A 16,918-nucleotide genomic window follows, 5' to 3' on the forward strand; every position below is an offset into this window, starting at 1 on the left:
GCAGTATACATAATTTTCATCCTCGTATATTTTACAGTGTTTGGACGTTTTTTAAGTTTATACATCCTTTATTATACAATCCCTTCATGGATTCATTTTAATATTATTATAATTGTTTCCTATGCATTTTGTGATTTATATATAAATTGGTCATAAGGGCTTTTATTTTGGTCGGCCGAACCGCATTGTGTTGTTGTGATGTCATAACAGCTGCGCCGCGGCTGATGCTGTAAACGGTACTGTAAATCGGCTTTAGAAAGGTATGTTTTGAGCAGCTCAGGTGTACAAAGCGATACAACACGTTCAAAAGTGCTTCAAAAACATAATGATGTTGCTGATAGAATATAATTTTTTTTATTAGGATAATGACCGAATGTAATCTGTAAATGCACATGTAATGATAGTTCGTGTTTTAAACCTGTGAGTAAAGAGCATTGACGCATGAGATACAGAGTGATGGATTTCGATTCTTTTCTTCTTCTTCAGTAAAAGAGGTAATTGCATCATCATAATCACTGGAGGGGTTTCCGTACAGCATTGATTTGTTTTCCCCCAAGAGGAGTGAAGACATGTGTGATCCAGAACCATGCAGAATAAAAAGTGAAGATACTGAGGAACTAATAGGTTGGTGTCAAAATGTAGAATTATTCATCAATTACCACCTCACACACTCATTTATTAGCCTCAGTTTATTAGATTCAGTGCAGAATATGTGGAACAATCTGCAGATTCTACCTGGGCCTGTTTATTACTCATTTATAGTCTGAGTTCATTGTTTGCATTTTAATTGGTGTTTATGTTAGGGATATGCTTTTTTGGTGTAGTTTGTAGTGAAGTAGTCTAACCCACAAAAAATTAGTATTGAATACTTGCAATTTAAAACAGATCGGTGCCTTTTAAACCTTGTGTACTGCCACCGTTTATTCGAGCATTGTCCAAAGCACCTCACCAATATGGGAACATTACTCACAGCAGATAACTTAACATGTGAGTGAGCTTCTTGAAGTGTACGTTGATGCAATGTAACATCTTAACTTCTTGACAAGACATTAAACATCATTAGTACAGAACGTGTTGCACATGAGAAAACGTTGTCCTTAATTTTTGAGGGCCAGACTTTAGTTCTAGAACATACTTGCCCTTATGTTTACCGTAGTTCATCCATTATGTAAATGTAGCATTAACGCCATAACCACAGGTAAGACAAGGGGTTCTCAACTTTGAAGAGCGCGGGGGCCGCAAAGCAGGTTCCCTTTATGATCGAGAGATGCACTGTTTTTTATTTATTTATTTAATTACAAAATAATAGTAATAATAAAATAAAAAACATTTGGTTTGATTGCCCTCTTTTAGGGGTTTGTATAGGTTAGTAATGTAAATCGTTAAAAATGAACCATTTGGTTGAAGACATCTCTGCAATATTTAGGGTGAACTTAATTTCTTTCATTTCTATTCATGATTGGGATACCTCTGAGTTCTCCAAACTGTTTTGTCACCTGACACTGATTGACTCATGCCTGTAATAGTGACAAGCAAGTGTGCAAGAGAAACTTGAAGGAATAGTTCACCCAAAAATGAAAATACTCTCATCATTTACTGAGAAATATATTCATATTTAAGTCCTTTTTTAATATCAATCTCCACTTTCAGTTCCACATTCTTCTTTTGTTTATGGCAATTCACATTCTTCATGCATATTGCCACTTAATGGGCAGGCAAGAGAAAGGAAGAGTTTTATGGATTACTTTTACGCTGCCTTTATGTGCTTTTGTAGCTTCAAATTCTGGCCACCATTCACTTGCATTGTGTTCTAAAAAAATCAGCATTTGTGTTCAGCAGAAGAAAGAGTCGTACACATCTGGGATGGCATGAGGGTGAGTAAACGATGAGAGAATATTGATTTTTGGGTGACCTATCTCTTCAAGACAATGGATGTCACCTAACTGTGGTTTGGTCAATTTTGCTTGTCAATGTACATTAGTAGCCTATTTGTGATGAAAAATAATAAACAAAACAAATTTAGAAATGACCCTACTCAACCACAGTCAGTGAGTCAGTGGCGTTTATAGTATCTTGCTGTCTAGCAGATTGAAGGGTTTGAATTCCATAGCATTTGGGTCATTCTATGAAAATGGTGGCTTTTTGAACAGACAACTTTTAAAAAATGTAATTCTTTTTTTTATACCAAAACTTATAGTCAGATAATAGTTAACCTCTTAACATTATAAATCAACTTAAATGACAGCTTAATGTATTTTGATATTTTTACTACATTACATTAAAAAATGCTTGCGCTGCCTTTTTGTCACTGGTGTTACCTATATTTTAGATGACAATTCAGGCTTTCCAGAATGTAATATGACTATTTAATTTGCATACATAATCAAAGACAGAAAAAGTTAATGTAATATTAAGAAATTGTCTTGATTAGTAATAATTTACTTTAAACAGGTATGTGTAAAGTTCTATTGTGTGACATTTTTTATTTCTACCATTGTGTTTTTTGTGGTAACATTAGAAATAATTGAGGTTGAGTGATCAAAATTGAACGATCATATTCTTAAAATGCTTACTAATGAATGCAGCAACAGTTAGGTAGATACAAAAACCATATTCTAGAAACTGGGCAACTCTGTTGCCAGAACACCAATAAGCCATGCAGTAACACCAGTGACGCAATGTGAAACCAATGACATAACTTAAGATTATTTCAAACAAATGTTTATAAATTTATTAGTGATATTTTTCATTACAAATAATTATTGGTCGGATTTAGACCGAACGATGAAGCCTATTGACTAAAATGTGTCTTTCATAACACAACATTGTCATACAAACATAAATCATATCCACTAGAACATTAGAACATTGAACGCAAACTAATTTTTTTTTTCCAACAGTGCTGATATGAACATTTTGTATGGAATATATGTTTGTCTTTTTACACATTCAGGTGCTCCTCCAAGTACTTCCAGATACTGTGGTCAATCTGAACTGATCTTTTGTTCACTGGCAGGGGCTCTGGCATCAGACAAACAATCTGGTCATCTCCATAATAGCTGATATCATCTCTTGGGCTTGGCCAGTAAAACTTGTTGACGCCATTCCTGTGCATGCACTTAACTTTCACATTATGTTCTTCGACCTCCAGTTTAATGCCAGGGTATGGTTGTTCGTCGTAGTTCACGATGCACCACTGTCCACTGTGGTGAGACTCGATGACATCTGGACGAAGTGGAGCTGAGGTATCCGGGTTGATGACACCTGGTTGATATGGAGGTGAGAGATCACGGCCATTAGCCAACATTGTCGGGAGGGTGACTTCTTGGAGTCCATAACATGGACAATCCCACATGCCTTCCGATGCTTGGCAGAGACAACATATGTCTCTATATTTTAGGATGCCAGGTGTGATACTTATAACCTGGTGCATTCGCATGGTTCCTTTTATGATTACCAGAGGTACCCCAGACATCATCTGTGCCTTTCTTTCCACCTCTTCCTCGCTGACATAATACAACTGTATTTGACTGCCAGAGTTTCTCAACTCCTGATAGAAAGACATTGCATCCGTTATATCTTTCCCGTGGCGGACCAAGAGGTCTACTGACCTCTTTAATGAACCCTCCACTCCATCCGGAGCACCCTTTCTGTGACTGGCCTCGAAAAAGTTCCACGTAGTCCCTAGGGGTGTGACGGTTATTATATAACCGTGAGACCGACGGTTATAGTTGAAAACCGTCATTAGAACTCCATAACCGCCAAAACCGTGTAATTAAAATATTTTTTACAAAAAAAAAATAATCATAGAGAATGTTTAAATACTAATTCAAAACAACAGTTTAACTTTAACTTTTAAACGCGCAATCCAACGGACCACTGAGGCGGCGCGGCACATTACTTTCTAGAGCAATTAAATAGGCCTACACTGTCCGCCTGTTTTGTTATATACATCCCTAATAAAGTGCCTATAATATTTCTATTCTGAAATAATATCGGCATTATAATTATTATGACTATGATATGATGAATGATTTTTCATTAGGCTATTTTTGGTGCGCATACGCTGCAGCGTGATCAGCGTGGTGCATGGGAGCGGACGCGCTGCCTGCTGCAGTAGCCGTCACTTTACATGTGAGAACTTCGTGAAGAAAGGTAAAACAGATGGATCTCGTTGCGAAAAATAATGTTACATCGCCTATATGGGCACATTTCGGGTTTAAACCAGATGGCAACGGAAAACCAGAAAATCTTGATGAGCCTGTGTGCAGAATATGCGGAAAGACGGTATTTGTTACAAATGCCAACACCACCAATCTCCGTAACCATCTGAAGATTAACCACCCCGCGGCTTACGCGCCCTTGGATTAACCACTGCTTCTGCTGCCGCTCAACCATCCACATCTGGTCAGAGGCAGTTGAATATGGCCGAGGCATTTTCCAAGGCGATCGAAATATAAAAAGACTGCGACAAATGGAGAGTACTAACAGATAGTGTGACTCGATATTTGGTATTAGGAATGGTACCCTTCCGGACAGTGGAAAAAGTTCATTTAAAGAAATGTTGCATACTTTCGACAAACAGTACGAGTTGCCTGGGAGAAAGTACTTCTCTCAAACAGCTGTTCGGCCTTGTATAGTAAGGTAAAGGATGAGGTGCAAAGAGAACTCCAGGAAATCAGTAATTTTGCACTGACAACAGATATGTGGTCAAGCGTGAATATGACCCCATATATGAGCCTGACCGTTCACTACCTCGCAAAAGACTGGTCACTGAAATCCAAGTGTTTGGAAACAAGCTACACGCCTGAAAGCCACACAGCGGAACACTTGTCCGAATGCCTGCAGTTAGGCTTGCACGACTGGGGTCTGGATGAAAAGAAGCTGTCGTGTATCACTACCGATAATGGAGCGAACATTGTTGCTGCAGTAAGGCAATTAGGATGGCCGTGGCTAAATTGTTTTGGACATAATTTGCATCTGGCTGTTACCAACGGTGTAAACAGTGAAGCTGCCCGAACAGGCCGAGCTCTAGGTCTATGTCGGTCCATAGTGAGCGCTTTTTCTCAGAGCTGGAAGAAAAAGAGAGAGCTGATAAAGGCACAATCAGAACTTCAAATCCCACATCACAGCCTTATTCTGGTAAGAATTGTTTTAGCCTACGATAGTTAACTCTATATTATACTGTTCTATTTATATGCATGCTAAATTAACAATAATTTTAAGCAATGCTGATATGGGTCTTGCAGATAAGGTTATATACTAATATCAGTGTTGGGGAGTAACGGAATACATGTACCGGCGTTATGTATTCAGAATACAAATTATGAGTAACTGTAGTCTGCACAGAACATAAAATATTCATTTTATTTTATTTTTCGTGTTCGCATTTATGAGGAAAAAACAATGTTACACGTGACAGTTCCCCGTTACGGACATGAGCGCTCTGAAAGCGCCACTAAAAGATGCTTTAAAACTTTCACAGAGACATCAAACAGAAAGCACAAAACCTTTCTTTAAAGTGAATTTCGTTTTGTATTAATTGTATCTTAATTTTAATCAATGTTTCATCAACAAATTGCATGGATTTATTTAATAAATAAGAAGTAAATATAACACTTGCTGATGGGCATGCATTCTGTATTCTTGTAACGAAATACGTTTTGAAAGTATCCTTCCCAACACTTACTATCATAGAATAGACTGTTTACTCATTAGATTTTCGTTATGATATACTATTAGTTTTTGCCAGAATTGGTTTCAGATTATGTTTTCATCTGCATATAATCAATAAAGGCAGACATATAGGCTATAGCATGGTAGGCTTATTCGTTTTCTTTTTTTCTATTACGTCCTCTTCCAATAATCAAGTATTTTATTTCACAGGATTGTCCGACACGGTGGGGAACAAAACAGAAAATGGTGGAGAGAATTTTGGAACAAGAGCAAGCGATCGCACGTGTCCTGGTCTCAGATAGAAAGCACCAGCATCTGATTCTTAAATGGCAAGATAAAGAAGTTTTAACATCGCTTCAAGAATCTCTAAAACCTGTGGCTGACTTCACCGACATTCTCTCTGGGGAACGTTATGTAACAGTTTCTTCAGTAAAGCCTGTCCTGCAACTGTTGAAATGCGATCTTTTAAAACCAAACCCCAATGAAACAGAACTGACACAAAATATAAAACGCAAAATGTCCAGCGTACTGGAGGACAAATACAGTGCCCAAGTCACTCAGGAGCTTTTGGCAAAGTCATCTTTCCTTGACCCAAGATGCAGAGGCAATGGGGGGGATGGATTGGAGGAGACAAGAGATGCACTCCGGGGGGAAATTGTATCAGCTGACGAGGGAAACGTAGGCGAAGTTAGTGGTGCTTCTGAGGCTGCTACTGCTGGGGATGATTCGGGAGAGGTCTGTGCACCCCCCCCCCCTCCCAAGAAGAAAAATCTTGGAGATCTCCTTAAACGGAGGTCTGAAATCTCTGCTCCTTTACCGATCAGAGCGCGCGCTGACACGGAGTTAACCCGCTATCTCCAAGAACAGCCAATTGACTCTACGGCTGATCCACTAGCATGGTGGAGAGACAATGAAACGCGCTATCCGCTCTTAGCAAAATTGGCACGCAAATACATGTGTATTTCTGCTACAAGCACAGCATCAGAGCGAGTTTTTTGCACTGCGGGTAACATAGTTACCCCTGTCAGAGCGTCACTAAAACCGAGTAAAGTGAACATGTTGGTGTTTCTGTCACGGAACTTGGAAGTCGAAAAAGATTAGGACTTTAAAATGTCATTGCACTTTTTGGTTTCCTGAATTTAGTTAGTTTAATTAAGTTATTATTACAACAGTCGTTCTTTGTTTTTTTCTTTGATAAAGGTAGATTTTATCATTTATTGTTTATTTAGTAATTTAGGCCTAGTCATTAATTTTTATGCAGCTCTTATAGAATTTAATTAGCCTATTTTTTAAAGGATTTGTTTACTGTGTGTGATTTATTTAAAACAAAGCACGTTCATTGCAATTTTATTTTTATGTTAAGTATTTGTTTAGCTACTGTGTGTTCACTGCTAATTGTCCTACTGTTCATTTTAAATAAACATAGAGCAAGTAGCTAATCAGTGTCTGCTCGTTTATTCAAACTAAGTTTTCCTTTGCACTCGCCCCCCGACGGTTATGTTATGAACCGTCACATTTGACTCAAGTCATAACCGTCATCACCAATTCTGAAACCGGCACACCCCTAGTAGTCCCCTGGAAGCCCTTCTTGTAAGGTTCTGTGCAAACCATGTAAAAGTTGCCCTTTTGTTTATATTGTGTGGCTGGACCATCACTGAAGAAATGAAGATGTTGCACGGCAGGGTACTGGTGTTTTATCATGTCCAGGATGGGGTCCAGGTGAGCCCATATGGCTGCTGGATCATGCCTTCTGCTGGGTGAGATGGTGCAGAAGGAGATGGGGGGCTCCTCCCCCACATAGATGACACCAGTGTGAAGCGTCACTTGCTTGTGTGACCCCCCGAAGTGAACTGACTGGATCTCTGAAGCGTACTTGCAAGTGAAGTTCTCACTAAAGTCTATATGGATCAGGCAATCATTGGTCAGGTTTTCCCTCAGAGTCCGGTAGATGCTGTACTGCCATCTGATGTTGAACAGATGTCTCCTGAATGTAAAGAGCCTATTTTGGAATTGGGTCACCAGCTCTTCTTCTGTTATGGCTATATCCTTCTTCACAGTGATTAAACTACTTTTCTGTTGTTCTTCATTTGCTCTGCTGTGGCCTCCAGAAACATCTTCTCCAGACACCACTGGGTGAGCGATACCTCTTTGTTGGATTGCTGTCTGGCTGGTGGTACAGTGGAGTGTTCACATTCTTGGCATTCACCATAGGCGCATGTCTTTGAATTGTTACAGACTGTGCTATCTGCCATCTCCTCCAGATTGCTGGACTGTGAAAGGCCAAGTTTGTGCATTTTATCCACCATAAACTGTAAGTTCTCATGTGTCTTGCACTGGCAAGTTTCTCGGTCTCTCTCCTTTGGTGTCACCACCCAAAAGGGTCTCAACCTGCAGAAGAAGGCATATGAAATGTTTTGCCCATGCTCAGCAACAAATTTCCTGTGGAGATTTTTCTGGGAATCACAAAGGAGCCTCCTCTGTTTATTAATTTTTCTTAGTGTGATAGTATTTTTTCTTGCCAGGGGTTTGCCTGCTGACATCATCTCTTAGGTAGAACTGTCCTACAACTCTCTTGTTTATTTCGGCCAAGCTTGTTTGCTGAGCTCTGTTTTGTGGCTTCCAGGCTTTGTATGAAAAACCAATCATCTGCTGGCACAACTTTTTGAATTTGTATTTCTTTATCAGCTTTCCTGTCAGTATATTTACAACCACCTGTTTGGCTGTCTGCTTTGGCTGCTTTGTACTTTGCTCTTAGATCCCCCAAGAGAGCATAATGGAAGTTTAGAGTTCTTCTTATTGATGAAGAGGCAGGACAGTCTTGTAGAGTGCTTCTCGTCTTCGTTCTTGGACTTTCAAGGTCTTGATTTTTACCCTGCAAACGGTGACAACGTTTCTTGTATTTGTGGTATAGTCTTTTGTGCTTTTCTAACTTCTCTTGCAACTCCTGACATTTTCTTCGGCTTATCTGTACTTCTCTCCTGCGCACTCTCCGCCCTTGGATTCGTTGTCTGTAAAGCATAAAGATGTAATATATAAAATTGTATTCGATTTCCAATGTGAGATGCATGCAACATAATACAACCATGAAATCTTACTCTATTTCTGTCATGCCTATACACAAAACTATGCAGCTTGTTAAAACAGTATATATCAATGATTGTGCCATGTGACAAATATTGTGTAGGCCTACTTCAAGGGATAGTTCACCTAAATTACAAAATGACATATTGGTTTCCTTACTGTATAAGCAGTCTAGTGGATAAGTACTTTTGTCTTCCTACAGACACATTGTCTTAAATTCTTTAATTTTTTTTTTTTTCATTTATTTATTTCATTCATTTAAAACAAATACAACGACAGCATTTATCATGAATGAAAAGGAGCAGAAAGAAGTAAAAACTTATAATGTCTGCCCCCTATAAATTCTGACCTTGCAGTACTGGGTTGACTGTCTGGAGTGGATGGTGGGTCAACACTGTCTTTTCTGCTCTAATTCTCTCTCTGTGTTTTGCCTGTCTGACCCGCCATTTACTTTGCTCCTGTCTTTTTCCCCTTTCTGTGAGATCCTTCACTCGCTTTCTTTTTTGACTCTCTAGATCCTTTAAATAAGTCTGGTGTTTCTGGTTAAGATAGGCTGCTCTGCGGTCTGGGTCAGTGTCCCTGCGCTGCCTGTAGAGTTTTTGCCTTTCAGCAGCACTTAATTTCGCCATATCTGTCAAAAGGAAAGCCATATTATGTATGTACAATATTTAAACAGTAATAAAATGCTAATAAGTCTTTATTAATATAATCGTTAAGGCTTTTATGAAATCTTATGTTGAGAAAAATGTTAGTGGTGTTATTGATTGTCACTGGTGTTATCATCATGTCACTGGTGTTACCAGCAGCAACAGTAACACCAGTGACGATAACACCAGTGACAAATTTGCAGACGATGGGATATCTGAGATGGCGGCCACAGTAGCTCAAACTACACTTCTTAAATTGTAAATAAATCACTTAATCATGCAATTTGAACAATTATTTTAATCAAATTTCCTTTCCCCTTACTATAAACTGTAGAACACCAGTGACGCATCTTAAGTCCTCACATGAAACTATCAAATTATTTATCAAATTGCTAAAAGATGAAGAGAGAGTGAACACTCACCATGTGCTTTTCAAAACAGCTCCGCCTCCAACGAGCCTTTGACCCAGGAAGAAGTTGGCAAGGATGTTTAATTTTTTCAAAGTGGTGTTTTTTATAAATTGTAACACCAGTGACATGAAATTGAGGGACAGCTATTCCCTGTAAATTATTTATAATATTTAGTTGATATTTTAGTTTTTTAAGTAGTCCACTAAATAACTATACTTCTTTCATTTGTATTATGACATTTAAAGGGGGAGAAAAATATATTTTTTAACTCAAAATATGTCACTAAACAAGGACTCCTGACCCGAGGGACAAGCCAATTTCATGGTACTGACCGTATTCTACAATATATAAAAAAATTGCTTTTCAATATAACTGTCTTACATATGTTTTATTAACAATAAAACACTTAAATTAAAACAAAAAACAGATATTTTTACACTTTTTAGTGTTTTTCCTGGTGGTTAAGGCCGGGGCCATTTTCGTAGAATGACCCATTTAAACTAGAAAATTCTCAGAAGAATTCAAATGGGTTGCTAAGTTTTTAACTTTTTTGTTTTTCGGTATCGAGGGTCATTAAAATATGGGACAAATCCTATTCTGTTTTGATTCGATTAGAGACATACTATTTAATCTTTAACCTGTTGATACACAATTTCACCGCCCTTGGGAGTGACGTCACTCTGCTTACATTTACAATATTATTTACCGTCTGTGTTATACATCTTTTCAAATGTCTAAGGGTTCATCGTTGATACCCGATCTCTGTTTCACGATAGCAATGCTCCAGAAACAGCAATTTAGTTATTTGTCACACAATAGCAACAATATCTGCAGTATCGCTGCCTGGTTTGAAGAGTGGATAGTGTTGTATAGAAGGTAACACAGAAGAAAGAGGCAGATCAGTTTTTTTTATTTAATAGTAAGAGGTTGGAAGCTAATTCCACCACAGAGGAACAAAGTGAATGAGTGGGGGCATAGACCTGAAGGAGCAATGACTCTCCTGAAGGTCATAGTCAATGTTTTAAATTTGATGTGACGTCCGCAATAAAAAAAACCCTCTTTGGTTTAATGAAGACACCACTGTGTTCTGGACCATCTGAAGTGGCTTAATCATGAGAGCTTGGAGGCCAGCCAACAGAGCATTGCAGTAGTCCAGTCTTATATTAACAAGAGCTTGGACAAGGATCTGTGGTATGCACACAGAAAAGGTCTGATTTTCCTGATGTTGTAAAGAGTGGTTGCTGAGACGTGGACAGTGAAGTTAAGCTGGTCATCAAACACCACTTCCTAGTATCTGGCTGTCCTGGTTGGCATTAAGTGTAGTTGAACCAAGATGAATAGTGTGGTTGGGGTTAACAGATGGGTTGACTGGGACAACAAGGAGTTCTGTCTTGGCAAAATTGTGCTGAAGATGGCTGTAACAGTATATGGCCGGGCAAGGAGGAGGCAGGAACAGTCAACATAAAGGTTTATTGATAAAAATGAACTTAAAACAACATAAAACATAAATGAACACAGACGCACATGCAGCGCGGCCATGTGGATCTCTCTCGACCTGGCGTCTCCGGCTCCCTTTTATCTCGCTCTCCCACTGATCACCTGATTCAGCACCGGCCGTGCATCCTCACGGCCTGGCCACATCCACCTCGTGGCCACAATATCATTCTTTCATCCAGAACAATATCTCTGAAAGGCAGGCAGAGATACGAGCCGAGACAGAGGGGTCATCAGACTGGAATAATGGGTAGAGGTGTGTATCATCTGCGTAGTAGTGGTAGGAAAAGCCATGTGCCTTTTAAGATCAGTCTAAGTGATGTTGTGTAGATCAGGAAGAGGAGGGGTCCAAGCTATGATCCTTGAGGGACCGGAGTGGTTATCATTGTGAGACTTGGACACCTCTCCTCTCCAGGAGACATTGAAGGATCTACATGTAAGGTATGACTCTGACAAGCCAAGTGCAGTTCCTGTGTTGCCCAGTTCAGAGAGGGTGGAAAGGAGAATGAGGGTGGACAGGGTCACTCTTTCAAAACAGCAGACAGGTCAAGTAGGATGATGACAGATGATTTGGAATTTGCTCTTGCCAGTTGCTGGGTTTCAGCTACTGACTGGAGAGCAGTCTCCATTGAGTGTCCTTTTTATGAAGCCAGACGAGCCAACTGGTTGAAAACAACCCTCTCAATAGTTTTTGCCAGGAAAGGTAGGAGAGAGACCGGTCTGTAATTATTGAGTACTGTGGGGCATGTGTTGCTTTTTTGGAACAGTGGGGTTACACAAGCCTGTTTAAATGTCTTGGTAAAGTTTCCAGTTGTAAGAGATGTGCTTATGATGTGTTTGAGTTCAGGTAAGTTATAGAGAGATAGCAGATAGAGGATGGTCATGGAAAGGGTCAAGGTGACAGGTGGTAGGATGATTAGAAAGATATTTGGAAACCTCAGTCTCAGAGAGAGCAGAGGGTGGGATGTGGATAGAGAGTGGTTACTGGTGTGCGGTGTAGAGAACTGGCTGATGATGGTCACCACCTTGTCAGTAAAAAAAGTGATCAAAGTTACCTGTTCTCAGAGAAGTGGTGGGGGAGGATTATAGAGGAGAGAAGAGAAAGTTAAAAACAGTTGCAGGAATCTGAAGGTTTACTGATCTTATACTGGTAATAGGCAAACTTGACAGCAGAAATACTAGAAGATAAGAGATTGATACTTGCTCAGGTCAGCAGGGTCACAAAGTGTCTACGACAGCCAGGGTCTGGAGGATGTGGCACGTTCTGTCCTGGAGGTAAGAAGATATGTACTATCAAGGCAAGAAGTTAAGGTTGAGCTAAGAACATAATTTCCATCAAGTGAAGAGAAGTGGTTAGTGGAGGGAAGGGATGCAGAGACCATAGAAGAGAAGTGAGTATGGGAGAGAGTATGGAGGTTACAGTGTAAGGAGACCGACAGGAGGAACTTTGTCCATAATTTGTCCATAAGTCTTGGAGGTCAAGTATTTAAAGCCCTTTATGAACTTGCTCTTATATTTACATTGCAATGCCATGTAAGCCCAGGCAAGACCATGGATGGCTCTTCATTACTATGGTTAGGTCATTGTGGCTAGTCTTTTTAAAATAATAATAATAAATGATAGTATTTTTTATGAACACATCGTAGCCCAAACACATTTAGAAATTTTAACTGCAACTGCCACAGTTTTGATAGAATCTATTAGACCTATTTTTTATATTATAGATTATTTAATAGGAAATGTTAACATTTGTAAATATATCACAGTCAATCTTGCTACTGTAAAATTGTAAAATATTTTAGTGAGGATGATGACATATAATTTGAAAAAACCCTTTTACTTTGGCACATAGCGGTGTCGCTTTTTTCCTTCTTAGTGCTGTTTAGCATGTTGGGGTTGTCTACTGTTTGAGAGGTTTGACTTCCACCATTGTGCTTTAAACTAGAAAATTCTCTTTAGAATTCAAATGGGTTGCATCAGTTTTGTGATCTGCACCGTGTTATCGAGGGAAGCCCACGCGCACACTCCAGAGATACAGAGCAAATCATTGGCACGAGTGGTTCCGTGAGGCTTCAATGCAACCATGAAAACGTCTCATTGCAGAAACATATTTAGCCGAAAGTGCCGAACTCAAGATTATGATTAAATATGCCTGGGCGGCTGCCGAAATACAATTTTCAATGGAAGGAAAACCTTGGCATTGTTCTTTCCCTGTTGTCCGCGAGCGACCCTTTCCGAACAGACCTAGCAAGCGTTACGTTGCACCAAGAATATTAATCAACCATATAACATTTCAGTGAATGCAAATAGGGGAAACACTGATGCCACGCTGGAGAGAAGTAAACCAACTTGACTAAATGATCACAACTTTGTATAGCCAATGATTTGATGCTATTAATATGGCATTAACAGAATTAATTTAGCCAGACATGGTCCATAAAAAAAATAATTGTTTTTTTTAAGTTGCTTCACCTCTGAGTTTTCTGCTATCATTGTGGCTCACTTTCATTTCTTTCTATTTCACAATTGTCCCTTCATGTTATTTTGATTTTAGATCTGATGGACGTGAAAGAGGAAAGTCAAGAGCTGAATGAAGTGGAGGAGAAACATCAGAATCAGGAACCTCATTATTCCACAACTGGTGAAGAATCTTCTATTTGCTTACAGACTGAGAATCATTTTTCACTAAAAAGAATAGAAGCCAAGAAATCTTTCACCTGCTATCATTGTGGGAAGAATTTCTCTTACAAATGTCATCTTGAGGATCATGAAAGGATTCACTCTGGAGAGAGGCCTTTCACATGCACTCAGTGTGGGATGAGTTTCAAACAGATAGGACATCTTAAAAGTCATTTAAAAATTCACTCTGGGGAGAAGCCTTTTACATGCCCTCAGTGTGGAAAGAGTTTCACACAAAAGGTAAGCCTTAAGTATCACATGAACATTCACACTGGAGAGAAGCCTTTTACATGCACTCAATGTGGAAAGAGTTACATACAAAAAGGAAACCTTAAGTATCATATGAAAATCCATTCTGGAGAGAAGCCTTTCACATGCCCTCAGTGTGGAAAGAGTTTCACATGTAAAGGAAACCTGAAGAATCACATGAAAATTCACACTGTAGAGAAGCCTTTTACATGTCCTCAATGTGGAAAAAGTTTCATACGTAAAGGATTATTTAAGGAGCATATGAAAATTCACTCTGGAGAGAGCAGTTATACATGTCATCATTGTGGGAAGAGTTTCCCTTATAAAGGACACCTTGAGGAGCACATAAGAATTCACACTGGAGAAAAGCCTTTCACATGCTCTCAGTGTGGAAAGGGTTTTGCACAACAAGGACATCTTACGTTTCACATAAGAATTCACACTGGAGAGAAACCTTTTACATGCCATCAGTGTGAAAAGAGTTTCACACGGGCACAAAGTCTGAAATTTCATCTGCAGTTTCACTCTGGAGAAAAGCCATTTAACTGCGATCAGTGTGGACTGAAATTCGTTACATCATCAAACTTTAGAAGACACCTAAAAACGCACTCAAATGAGAGGCCCTATGCGTGTTCAATTTGTGGGAAAAGTTTTTTGTTTGCAAAGTATTTAAATGACCACCAGATTATACATACAGGTGTTAGAGCTCATGTGTGCTCGGAGTGTGGAAAAGCCTTTACTAGACTTAAAGACTTGAAGCGGCACAGAAGAATCCATTCTGGAGAAAAAGTGTTCACAATGTGAAATGTTGTGTCCGTAAACCTGAAAAAAACATGAGAGAAACCATACCACTGTACATCATGTGGGTAGAGTTTCAGACATTCATGAACTTTAATGGTTCATATCAAAAATCACTGTCCAAAGTCATTACAATAAGCAAAGTTAATCTTTTGAGGCCTGTACCCAGAGAAGTTTATCAGGTACATGCCTAACCTAGTGCATGGTAGGTTTTGTTCTTGATCACAGATCACAAACGGGTATTTGGATCAATCAGCTGTGAGCACTGCATCAGAGAAATGTCACTTTGAAGTCAACTTTCATATTGTACCATTCACTCTAAATTGTAAGACCAATTTGCAATTATGTTTTAGCCGGACGTTCCTGGATAATTATACTTTAGACAGAGAGAGATTTGCACAGAAGATTCATAACTGTGTTGGCATTTTGAGATGTACATTAAAAATGTATTATTGCTCTGCGTTTATTTGCAAATGGTTGAATATTGTGTCTAGTGGGTTATGGTGAGAAAGTCTACAAATATTCAGTTTACACTGCTATTCTCACACTTTTCCTTGATATTGTGTGTGTTTTAACCCATTCTGGCAGTAAAACAGGGATTTGATGGATAATGCACTGTCTATCAATAAACATAGAAATGAAAAATATTATAAGCTTAATGTTTGCTGTCCTGTTTTGAGAGTACTGTATGGAACTTTATGGCCGATACTGGCTTTGATATAGGCAACAAGACATTAGCAGCACATCCTTCAAGTCCTGTAAGTTGCGAGGTGGAGCCGCCATGGTTCGGACTTCTTGGTACAGCACATCTCACAGATGCTCAATCGGATTGAGATCTGGGGAATTTGGAGGACAGGGCAACACCTTGAACTCTTCATTATGTTACTCAAAGCATTCTTTGAACAATGTGTTCAGTGTGGCGGGGCGCATTATCCTACTGAAAGAGGCCACTGTAATCAGGGTATACCATTGCCATGAAGGGGTGAACCTGGTCTGCAATGACGTTTAGGCAGGTGGCACGTGTCAAATTGATGTCCATATGAATGGCCGGACCCAGGGTTTCCCAGCAGAACATTGCCCAGGGCATCACTCTCCCTCCACTGACTGCATCACAGTGCATCCAGGTGCTATCACTTCCAAAGGTAAATGGCACACATGTACATGGCCGTCGTGAAAAATAGGCCTCAGATGGAACAATGTGACCTTGATGCTTGCTTATCTGCTTTTTCGGCACTGTCTTGAGCAAAAAGTTTACTTAAGCAAGAGGAAACAACCCCATATATGGAGGATTGAGAAAATCCGAGGAGAGGGGGGGGGGTGGTTTAACCAGCCTTGTGTGACGCTATAAACCCCTTGCTTGCTTTTAATAAATCGAAGAACTGCTTGTGACATTCTGTGTCCGTGTATTTCTTCCCACCGGTGAATTCATCTCCTGATCAAAGAGTGACTGCGAGGAAGGCAGAATAAAGCATCCGAATCATATTTTACTAACAGTCCTGGTGTCAGAACTTATAATTTCAAAAAGGATGGGGCAACCCAGAATGGGATTATAAATATAGAAATAATTAATTGACGGAGAACCCGAATTGGCTAGCACGCACAATCTACCGGGAATAAAAATGGAAGAATAAGACAAATGCACGAAATTAAGATCACAAGAAAAAGATGGTAAAACAATGTTAAAACGAACACTAGATTTTAAATGGGCTAATCCACAGATGTTCAGACAAATGACAGAATTTCTACTCAAATAATCAGAACTTAAACAAGACCTTTTGCCAGATTTGTTCAAAATGCACGCTTTTTTAATCATACCAGACTCTCCATTTTGTTTACTGGGCTGAAATCGATTGCATAAAATTGGTGCATAAATAGTTTTTGACA

The 16,918-nt window shown here is 39.3% G+C and overlaps 1 protein-coding gene across 3 annotated transcripts; it reads left to right on the forward strand.

The window, feature by feature from the left end:
• The first annotated feature begins 211 nt into the window (after positions 1-211).
• LOC127649360 (gastrula zinc finger protein XlCGF8.2DB-like) lies at positions 212-16,405 on the forward strand. 3 transcript variants are annotated; one of them, XM_052134416.1, is made up of 3 exons: positions 212-260; positions 487-624; positions 13,863-16,405. In XM_052134416.1, the coding sequence occupies exons 2-3, from the start codon at positions 570-572 to the stop codon at positions 15,038-15,040; spliced, it is 1,233 nt and encodes a 410-aa protein (XP_051990376.1). In that variant the 5' UTR covers positions 212-260; positions 487-569; the 3' UTR covers positions 15,041-16,405. The 3 variants fall into 3 exon arrangements, with proteins under 3 accessions (XP_051990376.1, XP_051990377.1, XP_051990378.1); XM_052134417.1 differs by lacking the exon at positions 212-260 and adding an exon at positions 3,152-3,279 and having other exon boundaries at positions 271-624; XM_052134418.1 differs by lacking the exon at positions 212-260 and having other exon boundaries at positions 271-494.
• Positions 16,406-16,918: the final 513 nt, after the last annotated feature.

This window comes from Xyrauchen texanus, chromosome 9, assembly GCF_025860055.1.
Source record: "Xyrauchen texanus isolate HMW12.3.18 chromosome 9, RBS_HiC_50CHRs, whole genome shotgun sequence".
Classification (NCBI taxonomy): Eukaryota; Metazoa; Chordata; class Actinopteri; order Cypriniformes; family Catostomidae; genus Xyrauchen; species Xyrauchen texanus.